The sequence below is a fragment of the Macrosteles quadrilineatus genome, unplaced genomic scaffold, assembly GCF_028750875.1.
Source record: "Macrosteles quadrilineatus isolate MER2022 unplaced genomic scaffold, UCM_ALF_1.0 Scaffold_7__1_contigs__length_78375512, whole genome shotgun sequence".
Lineage (NCBI taxonomy): Eukaryota > Metazoa > Arthropoda > Insecta > Hemiptera > Cicadellidae > Macrosteles > Macrosteles quadrilineatus.
The window spans coordinates 73,581,165-73,593,029 of NW_026542600.1; the positions used below are offsets into that span (position 1 = coordinate 73,581,165).

Consider the following 11,865-nt stretch of genomic DNA (forward strand, 5'->3'; position numbering starts at 1 on the left):
AAAAATCATTATTCAAATTGTAAACATTATTTTATGTCCCAATTGATGGTTCCTTTTCTATTCCTTGTCGTATAACATTACCAAGTGCTGTAGGAATTCAAATTCATACATTATTTGTTGAAGTAAAATTTCTTCAATCCTTCGTTTCCTCATCATAATTTCCTTTGTTGAGCTCATCCCTCAATTTCCTTGATACCTTTTTGAAAAAGCCCATGTGGCAGGCAAAGTAAAGAAATTCCTAATTATGTTTGGAAAAATAAATAAATGAATTTGACTTTCCATTGTTATTTCTTTTCCTGTGGTCTTAATCTGTCTGGATGTTAAAAGTCACATATCGTAGGTGTAAATGGGCTGATGTCAATAATATTGTTGTTGTAAATGTCTGATGTCTAATGTTGGTGTTAATGTCTATTGTCTAATGTCAAAAGTTGTTTGTGTGAGTATCTGAAGCGACATATTGTTGTCGGCGTGAAAGGTTGATTTCAAGATATACATGTATGTCTGATGTAAAAAATTGTTGGCGTGAATATCTTACGTCACATATTGTTAGTGTGAATAGCTTATTTCAAATATTGGTTGTTTGAATGGCTGATATCAAATTTGTGAGTGGCTGAATTGAGTTGTTGTTGTTGTGTGTCATTTCTCATAACTGGCGTTACTGATGTTTGTTTGGTCAGCAGGCGTGATGCTGAATGGATACGGAGGGCTGGTGGACACCCACAAGACGCATTCTCCTGATGATAGCAGTCTAAACACTGAAGGTAACTAATTGATCAGCATGGTCATTTGCCTGTCTCTAACTTTGTTTGGTTGTGTCTGTATTTTTTCAGGCATTTTTATGTTAGGCCGGGGCCACACGAGGCGGTTTTGCCTTGCGAAGTTAAGCCGCGCCATCAATGTCCAGCCACACAGAGCGGGTGAACCGCTTTCTGTTGGTTTATCCCACCCCACGTACTGCATTAAAACATAGTCCATTTAACTCGTAGTAGTCATGGACGAAACTCTTATGTTAGCTCGTGCATTAGAAGCTGTTTGTGAGCAGGAACCAAAGGTTAACAGAAATCACTGGGTTCATCCCTTCCTATCGGATAACCCACTTGTGTGTCAAACCTTTAACGAGCACATGCGAAACCATATAGATGGGAGTTTTTTTGTAATTACCGTATCAAACATTGTACATAATTGGTAAACAAATGCACAAACCACAAACTCTTTCAAAACCACTAGAAATGCCTGAAGAAGAGCACCAAACACGCGGTCAAACCGTATGTTTTGTTGTCTTTTATAAGACTGTGTGTGTCATCCCTTCCCAAGGGCTTAACTTCTTGCGGCTTAGATAAACTTGGCCTATTCAATATGTTGACGAAACCCCCATAACTTTTTTTAGGTGTGGCAAAACCACCTCATGTGGCCCTGGCCTTCGCTATCCAATTAACCACTATGACTATTTTATGAACATAAATTTTGGTTTTAAATAGCAATTTAATAATGATTCTGATAAGAATAGGAAGTGACACAAGTCATCAATATTTTAATAGTTATACCCTTGTAATTCATTTTTATAGCCCCAGAATTGCGTTTTATGACTAATTATGGTAAAAATGTACCTCGTCAGAAAATCCTTAACATGTATTGTAGTGTCAAAACTTACTTGCAACATGGTTTTTTAACTCCACCATCGTCAGGCTACACTAAAATTACAGAAATCCAAATTCACTCAACACATTATTGACAATAACCATGATATGCTGGATATAAATGACGGTCTCGCCATTCTACATTACTGTGGGAGAGGAAACTTATTAAATACTTAGGAAGAGTTTGAAATATATAAAGTCTTAAAAACCAGGGACAGCACACACATTTTGAATGTAAAACTCAATTATGAATCCCATTATATTTTCAACACTCTACTCCGTCACTACAATAGTCCATTATCAGCTGTTGATAACACAGACGACAATCCAGAGTCTACGTCGGTCCTTCATAACCTGATACTACTTCAGGTCTACTTCCTGTAATCGTTTCAAAGTCTAATGTATTTCAGTTCTACTGGTTGGCTATGAATTTCCATTTCCCTAGAAATATTACCAGGACTTTTCTCATACAATTAATTATTGAGTTAATACATTGTCTGTTGTGTTGGGATTAGGTGTAAGCCCTGTAGCAACTCTCTGCAACTTGGGGAACACGTGTTTCCTAAACAGCGTACTGTACACTCTGAGGTTTGCTCCTAGCTTCCTACACAACCTCCACCATCTTGTCGCCGATCTCACCGAATTGAGCGGAAGATACTCACATTTAAAGGTAACACCCTTTACTATTAGTAGCACTAGACGCCCATCCCTTGTTAAAGTTTTGCCGGTTTTTGAATGAAAATGGACATAGTTGCGTTGAGCCACCAAATTTACGCCACAAAATCAAATCATGTTTATACACATTATACAGGGTTGGGCAAATGTGTGGATACCCCTAGTTAACTTAGTAATGGGTGACACCAGGAAAACTATACTTCACTTACCTTCATAAAAAATAAAACTGCACTTTTTGGTCGGTATCACAATTTTGCCCGGGAATTTGGGGGCAGCTCAACAATTTTAAATGTAAAGCCCCATCGAGTGACACCTCATTTTAAAGGCCTTTATTAAAGAAGAATATCAGCAAAAAATAGAGGTCTCTATCTCAACCCAGTACGACATGGCGGTCATTTTAAATTTTCATCAGCCAGAGAGAAACTTTTAATGAGGTTAAATTGTACGATGAATTTTCAAATGACGAGTCAGCACACCATCGCACTAGATCGGCAGGAAGTGGGCGGTACTGAAACGACTGTTCTCGTGGGAAAGATTTTTGACCAGTGATCACGTGTCTACTAAATACAATGCTCTCCTAAATTTAAGTCAAATATCACAGTAAACGGTTTTAACAAGTTTTTGAGGACGTCGGTTTAATCGGAAAACCCGTTATCCGGACTTACCTCGGTCCTGAGGAGTCCGGATTAGAGGGAGTCTACTGTATAAACATAATAAATTATATGTACTCTCTTAGATACTTTTTGTATACGTCGTGTTTCTACACTGTCCCAAATGCTATTAGTTATTAATACCGGTACTGCATTAGAAAATAATATTAATATCTTATCTTGATGATATTGCATAGAAGAAAAAACCAATATGGATAGTTGGCATTTTCAATAATCTGTAACCCTCCAAATATTTGTATAAGCTAGAAGCAATATTTATGACCCTTAGCTGTCAGATTATCATTGGACAGCTGTGTATATGATTTTTAAGCCAAACATAAACAGTTTTTCGTGTTATATTTAAGTACCAAAATTACTATTGTTGTATTTGACATAGAACAAGTCATCGTCTTTGGGACGTGGGATCGGAGGCGGGAGCAAGAATTGGAGCAATAAGGACCTTTCTACCATGGGTCAAGAAGACAAGACCGCAGTGGCGACGCTGAGATTACATGAACTATACGAGGCTCTCCACCACACGGAACTGAAGGACCACATTGAGCCTTACCAGCCTGAGATCTTCTTGACTGCCTTGAGGTAAGTCCTAGAGTAAATAAACAAGTTCATATAATAAATTAAGAATTGTATTGAACTGGGCCTACTTCAAACTAAGTGTAAAATTTAATTTATGACTGAAAGAGGATACAAATAAATAGCATGCTATTCCATTTAGAAATAAAACCTCTGGTAGTAGGCTAAAATTCAGATTCTGTTAAGGGCTTTCTTAATTGTAGAGATTGTCTGTTAAATCAGACACTGTTGCATCCAGTATAGGCCAAATATTTTTTCATTGAGTTTTTTGTCCTTCAACTCAAAATAGTCCTGCTATGTGAGCATTAATTCTGTTGGTCCCTTACACTATTTGAGGCTGGGTAATAAACATCAAAACCACCTAAAAATAGCATAACATTTTTATTTTAATATCAGAGATCTTGTAAAGGAAAGATGATAAAACTGTTGATATTTTTCTACTATCAAGTTACCTACTTAATGAAATGTATAACTAAATTTAAAAGTTCAAAAAGGCCAATATATAATAAATTATTTTATTTTATTTTTATTTTAAATTATTTTTATTTATTATACAGTCTAACCTTGATATAACGAACCTCGATATAACGAATTCCTTGATATAACAAATTTTTTTTAATCCCCTAGAACTCTCCATAAGACACAATGTATATTTTACCTCTACATAACGAACAAACCATAACAACGACCTTGATTTAACGAATTTTTTGTGATTTCGGCTAAAATAAGACACCTCAATATAACGAATTTGTCATTGTCAGAACCTCTACATTGCGAATTTAACCTCTGCATAACGAATTGTCTACGTCTTTCCCTCGATATAACAAATCCCCCACCCAATTATTGTTTTGGGAAAATCTGTTTCTTTATCAAATTAAATGGAAAGGTCACGTCATCGCTTGCACTAACATTCGTCTGCTCCGTTTTACATCTTTGTCTGCTGTCGCTGCGCGCGCTATGTTGCAGCTGAGAACTGATTTCATTCACTGAGGACTGATGACGACGTAATGTTTAGTAAGCTGTGATTGGGCGATATGGTGAATTGTACAATTTTTGGATAAAGAGAAACCTAAGAAAGAATATAAAACAAAACCAAAGAGAAAGAATAGCAACATCGTTATTTTAACATTCCTTTTACGAGTGTTTTTATTATCCTTAAGTTGGCTACGAATATACACTTTTATAATGACTTATCTAATAATTTATTGTAAATACGATTTGTTTCAACTAGCAACACCAATGCTATAGTTAATGATTATTATTGACATTCCTCTGTTGTGATAAATCAGTACTGTACTGTTAGTAGCCTGTCGGCCTATCACAAGCAGTAGCTTACAAAACTTTCTACTGTTTTGTTTTGTTCTTTACATGGTTTATGACTACGCAATACAGTGTTTGGCTAGGTTTTAGGAGGGTTAGAACAAGCTGTGATTTTAAACTTACATCTTTTAACCTGTACCAAGGTCAATGCCATTGTCATGGTTGCGCAATATTCAAGATCCCTCCCCTTTATTATGCCGGATAATTTAGGTTCTACTGTACAATGTAAACACTGTAGGTACTGTAAAGTATTGTAGCCTATGCTACTTTAATTTTATTTTAATGAGGTCAAATCCCAACGTATATTGACCGACGCTGGTTCTGAACCTCGACTTAGCGAAATTCCTGCAAACCTAACCTCTATATAACGAACCTCGTTTTAACAAAATCCTTGATATAACGAATATTCAGTTCGGTCCCTTCAGATTCGTTACACTGAGGTTGGACTGTATATTGGCCTTTCTGAACTTTTAAATTTAGTTATACATTTCATTATTCATTGCCAATATCTCCAATATAAGTTACCTACTTAAATTAAATCATATTATATTACACTTTACAGTTTACATTATATATACCTATTGGGAAAAAATTAATTTCAGTTCTCACTAATTTATAGCCTATGTTGTGAAAATTCAGTATAACTCATCCTACACTCATCTCCATTCATACTTGGCTTAAAATACCTACTTCGTAAGTATTAAAGATTAGCCGAACAGATTTAATTTCTATTTCCTTGGTCGTGAGCTCTTCTAGTGATAGAGCGCAGGACTTCTCTTTAAAGAAGCTCACCTCTGGAATTCAAATGCTATGTTCTACGGTTATGAGCTGTAAGCAACATATGATTTTGACAGGGAGGTGAATCCCATCTTCGAAGGCAACCAACAACATGATGCTCATGAGCTGTTGGTATGTCTGGTTGATACAATGAGAGAGACTTGTCGTCAACTCTGTGAGCTTCATGAGAGACAGAGGTGTATCATACCTCAACCTCCTCCCCCCACCTGCCCACTGCCTCCGGCTAAGAGCTCCTTCTCCTCAAATGTACGGAAAAGTCTCAAACTAGGAAAGACCAAGAGCAACGGGGTGTTGGACAAGAAGAATCCTCTTAACGGTACGTTCATTGTTGTGAAATTTTATAATTTACGATTAAACAGTATGTGTTTAATTTGGTTGAGAAATAAACAACAATATTTCATCCAACCTAGAAACTGGATACTAGAAATTTCACATGAGTTTTAATGATCTGTAGTCTGTGAATTGCATGTAGGTTTGGATTTGTAATAGTGATTGGTTGGTACTTAACGTCAAATGTCGGTTCCAAAAATTCTTGGGACCGAGAATCGATGGTGAACTGTCAGTACCGATACCTTCGGTACCAAGATTTACAAAATTCAAATTGTCAACCATGATGATTATTTTTTACTTAAGGCTATTTGAAAGGGCATATTTATCATGAAATATCAATAGTAGGCTATAGGATTATTATTTCAGTGTTAGTTAGTTAAGTTGTCGTCACTATCCTCAGCTGATAGAGTGGTGCAAACATCGACTGCAATTGCTCCACCATCTTCAAGCAGAAAACAGGAAGCAAGCTTAATAAAGACTGGATCAAAATGGTTTATTTGGACTCAACAACATTATTACACTACCTTAATACCATCCTTTCTTTATCGGAGGTTGATTAATAATAACATTAATAATACTGTAGTTAGAAGTTACAGGATTATTTTATTTAATTCGTACAGTTCTTTATTTTACTTTTTTTTGCACGAACTATGGAAATACAGAAGCGCTGAATGTACGACTCGAACCTCAAATTCATTCCAGTTAACTATAACTGTATGACTCAGTGGCTGAATTCATATTTTTTAGGCAATGGTTAAATGTTAGGTTATTGATGATTTCGACGAATCATATTGCATTCAACCTGTACTGTAACCACCGTGACAAATGGCAACACATTGCGCAAGACTACTATTTTCAATTTCAAGCTCAATGGTAAAATTTATTTATTGATGGATGAAACTACATGGCTACATGACAAACAGCAAAGCCTTCATTCAGCAAACCAAAATGGGCTTTTATTTATTGTTTGTATGCTTTGTTCAGTATTTTCAGTAGTTAGTCTGCAGGTTTGCTGCGGCGGCGGTATTTTTAAATTTAATTCATTAATCATTTTCAGATGGACCTCTGATCTGCGAGCAGCCCTTAACCCAAAATGACGAAGAGGGGCCTCGAGTAGCAAATAACTTCATTTCTGAGGATTTTGAAGGTGTTATGCTTCTCTATACGACTTGTCTAGAGTGTGAAAGGACAAGCCAACTTTCAGAATCTTTTATCGACATATCTGTTCCCATCACTGCGCCAAGTGGTCCGTGTGGTAAGTTTTCTTACTCTTCACTTAAGCTGTGCAAGAACCAACATAGATAGAGAAGCTACATACTGTCACACAAGGCATTGTCCTCAAAGCTACCATAGTTTTTTGTAGCTTTAATCATTAAGCCACAACTGAGGTTTATGATAGCTTAAACTCTTTTGTTGTTTCAACTTTTATCGCACAGTGTAAAAAGTATAAAGCAGAAAAAATAGATACACATCTAAGAAAAGAGTCCCAAGCAGATGATAGCAGAGTTGTGTTGTACAGTAGACGCTCGATGATTCGGCATGTTCAGGACTTTGGCGGTGCCAGTTTACTGAATGTCTTAAAGAAGGCTGTTATTGCAATACCAGGGAAAGTACTGGTAATTTTAGTGCTTACTAAGCTTATATTGTACTATCAACTACATGGAACTCTTTTCTAAAGTCATGTGTCCATTCCTTCTTCATTTCCAAACCATTACTCCAGAAAACAGTTTAAAAGTAGTATTATTGATTATTTGTTGATTGACAATACCTAAATTCTAAAGCGTACACACTTGTTGTCAAGTAAGCTAATGCTTAGTAATAATAAACTGATCCAAAAACCTGATTTTACTTAATTGAGATTTAAAAGTGTGATTTAACAAGAAGTAAAATACATCAGACTCCTGATTATTCACAATAATGGGTGAAAGAGTGAGTGGTGGGATAGTCAAAATTGTGAATAACACAGACCTAACCTAAATTGTCCAGGAAATATGTAACTAATATTGACAGAAGCTTTGATACTGGTGTAGCTAATAATTAAACATTTTAAATGCAGTGTAAATACCTTTTAACTTTATTTCACACACGTTTATTCAAAAAAAACTAAATGATATTATACTGACTATATATAGGTTCAATAAAAACAAACAAAATTTAATTTACTATCTCATTGGTTGTAATTGGTGACTTGTCGGTGGTTGGTGTGGTACTGGTAAACAAAGGCAAATCTATAGTCTGCCCTTGATCTTCACGCTTAACATCTTGGTCGTCGCTGTATAATGTAACTTGCTTAAATGTAGTTTTTTTTTTACAATTGTGGTTAATATAAAATAGTGTGATTAATCAAATTGTGTATAATCGGGAGATTTCTTTATTAAATTATTAAAAGTATCTTAATGAGTTTTTTTATTTTCTTTAAAAAAAGAACAACGATTGTTGAGCAAAGCAAGTAGTTAGTGTACTATAGTGATAGCATTTTATTGACTGCACTGGGACAGGAACCACGAAATTTTAGTCTGTCAAGCTATCGACCAAACCACTGTCTTACAAAAAATAATTCATGCTCAAGACTTTTATTTAATAAGCAATTTTTTACCAGTGACCTCAGAAGAAGTCAGTTCACTATACCATTCGGCTGTGATAACTGAAGAGTACCTAATAGACAGTGAAAAGTATTGGTGTGAAGATTGTGGTCGGTACAATGAAGCCAGGCGTAACATCAGCTACGACACTTTACCCAGACTGCTTATCCTGCATCTGAAACGATTCAGCAGCTCTTACGGGTATGGATTGACATACTTTTTCTACTTTGTCTTTAATTTTTCCATGAGTTTGTATTGTATGACGACACTGATTTTGAAAGTTCATTTGTGGTAAGTAATCACCAAAAGCATATACTAAACTCCTCGTTTAAAGTTAATTTTTGCGATGGTGAGTTTATGTTATTTAAGAGATTACTATCGTCATTTTCCATCATGATTAGTAAAAAAGTTTTCACTATGTTACAAGATTTTCTTTTACTAGTTTTGTTTGGATCCATTTACTAACATTAACACGATTTTTGTTTTCCAGATCATGTGTTCAAAAAGTCAATGAATATATGCCAACACCTATCGAACTGAGTTGCTTCTGCAACAAATGCAAAGATCTGGAGGAGAGACTTAAACCTCACCGAGGGTATGCTTGGATTTGTTTTTACTCTAAGAACCACCCTTTATAGGCCTATCTGTTTCAAATGTGTTTCCCATATGAAATTGCTTTATACCTTCATACACATAACTCTTCGACTTCAGTTTGCTACTAGGCTACACACCGGTATCGCAGACATAATGTCGCCGATATTTCTGATGTCGCTAGCATGATGTCTGCGACATATAATAAGATGTCATGGGAATTGGCACGTGCAGTACCGAAGTGGCAGCGCCGAAACTACTAGAAACGTGTTCTTCGCTACCACGATAAATATTGGCGATATTATGTCGGTGATACCGGTGTGTAACCCGCCTTAGTTTGGATTTCTACTAATCTAAATCTGCTGATTCCACTAGTAATTTATTAATGATTCTCTTGCTGATATCCAAATCTCAAAAATACATTAGGCCTGTTCACTGTGGAAAATAGCATCATGACATATCTTTAAATACCCCCGCCGTAGCAAACCTGCAGACTAGGCGAATTTCAACTTGTCTGATTAAATTTTTGCTAAAATATTTCCATAAATAAGACATATTTATTCCCAATTTAAATAACATTCGATTTAACGAATGCTTAGGTTTGCTGCTAAGGGGAAGGTAAAAAGTGTTTGACCATACGTCTATAGTATAGGATGAAATAAATAAATTTGCTAAATTTTATCAAACATATATATCCATAAACAAGTAAACTACAACAGTTTTAATTTTATCCATAAAAATAACATGAGAAATTTAAATTACACTAATTTTGAATTTTCTCTGAGACTGTTAGGCATAAAACAGCGCTTCATTATACTAATTATTGCAAATTTTTTTGTTTTTAGGGTCATGAGAAACCCCATTTTAACCCCATAAACCCCTGTTCCCCTGGTCCGGTTATGCTGGTTTGCGAACTTGTTAAAATAAACAAAGGTTTACACGTTTGTACCAAATTTCATCAACCGGATTGTTTTTGCTCGAGTTATCGCGCTAACGGGCACACACACATATATATATGCATTAAAATACACATTTTATCTTATAAAAGTTTGTTTTTTTTACCTGGAAGTAACCTCGAGGTGCGCTCTCTCCCGTTTTAAAAACCTATGCGCCCTCTGAAAGGTTAAGAATTTCTAAGAGCAAAATATGTTTATTTAAGAAGCAACAATCTTCCCTCCAATCGCACTTGACTCTGCTTAACATGCTAGTATGGGTTAAAAAACATAAAAAAAATTTAGACCTTTGAACTGATGCTAGATTACTGAAAGTGCCATACAATCGGATGCCAGATTAGCGGGTTTTTACTGTAGACTGCTTGTTTGTTGATATGTAAGAGCAACCCTGTAATATATTACTGCGGGTAGTTATTATGTATTACTACAGCGTCTTTCACTTGCACAGGTACCAACTGTATGGCATCATCATGCACCTGGGCTCTACCCTAGCCAGTGGACACTACGTAAGCTACGTATGTGGAAGGGACACTGTCATGGACAGTGCAAACTGCACAAGAGACAAGAGAAAAACTGCTTCCCTCTCAGGAGGAGCTGGCAAACCTGCTAGTAACACGGAGAAACATGGAACACAGAAAACATTGTTCAGGTTAGTACAATATTGTTACATGGCAAACCATTCCTCATTTGGCTGTTCGGCATAGGTTTTAGTGCTATTCATTATTAAATTAATAATATAATCTAAATAGAATTTAAAAATTTTATTGGTATTTACTTTTGCATATTTCTCTTAAATTACTATTGGTAATTTAATTTTATGAGCATCAACTGGAATTTCAGGTCCATTTTCACAACTAAATAGTTTTCTAAAGGGTTCATAACCTTCCATAGTCTCTGTCACACTCACTAGAAAAGGGAACAGCTGTAAAATATGTACTGTATAAACTAATGTGCAATGTGCTGTATACAGTCCTAGATTGAAATAATTCACTGATCCGTTGTCAAATGCCACCACCTATCGTGATGCATCATGACGAGCAGGTCTCATCAAACTATAGCAGTGTCTTATAAGCGTAACAAAGGCTTGTCAAAACACTGTGTAAAGTTAATTTGTACCCTAAAAGACCAGTTAAGAAATTTGAATGTAATAAGTTTGGTAAAAAAAGCTCGGAAATGGAAAGCTACACATTGGATAAAACAGCTTTATTGAAAATGTATTGACAGTATTAAGTAAATGTAGTCTTTTTTTGGGGATTTTTTTGCTTTTATGTCAATCAACTTTGCTTGATTTTTAATATCGTGAAAAATGTCAAAAAATCTAGACTGGAATAATTACAGCGCTCATAAAATGTGTTTTTTGTACTAGAGAGTGAGATTAGGAAGCGACTAGTGGTACTCAACATTGGCGAAGTTGAGTCACTGACATGAAAGAATTGAAGGGAGTGGGGCAGGATGAGGCAATGACCTAACTGTGTAATTTGGTGCACCACATTGGGTTTTATTGCAACAACGCACTATTCTTCAATGCCAGTTTTTCAGCACATTGACCTTGTTAAACCCAAGTTGTAATACATAACTGTAAAAACAAATTGAAAATGCACAATGTGTTCAAATTGCTCAACTGATTGTTCAAATTATTAAATAGAATCATTTCTATGTAATGTTTAAAATGTGTATGAATTAAGAACTTTCAAAGTTGCTTGACTGTCAGTGTAGCTACAGATTCTTATCTTGCTGA

General features: G+C 35.6%; 1 protein-coding gene across 1 annotated transcript in view; it reads left to right on the top strand.

Moving 5' to 3' along the window:
• The window catches only part of LOC128999081 (ubiquitin carboxyl-terminal hydrolase 1-like), a 43,195-nt gene that overhangs the window by 24,324 nt on the left and 7,006 nt on the right, over nucleotides 1–11,865 (top strand). Inside the window, exons 4-11 of the mRNA XM_054425437.1 lie at nucleotides 681–761; nucleotides 2,153–2,307; nucleotides 3,360–3,559; nucleotides 5,728–5,987; nucleotides 7,059–7,256; nucleotides 8,601–8,784; nucleotides 9,074–9,178; nucleotides 10,576–10,776. Of these exons, the coding sequence (XP_054281412.1) occupies nucleotides 681–761; nucleotides 2,153–2,307; nucleotides 3,360–3,559; nucleotides 5,728–5,987; nucleotides 7,059–7,256; nucleotides 8,601–8,784; nucleotides 9,074–9,178; nucleotides 10,576–10,776 (1,384 nt within the window). The remainder of the gene's footprint in view (nucleotides 1–680; nucleotides 762–2,152; nucleotides 2,308–3,359; nucleotides 3,560–5,727; nucleotides 5,988–7,058; nucleotides 7,257–8,600; nucleotides 8,785–9,073; nucleotides 9,179–10,575; nucleotides 10,777–11,865) is intronic.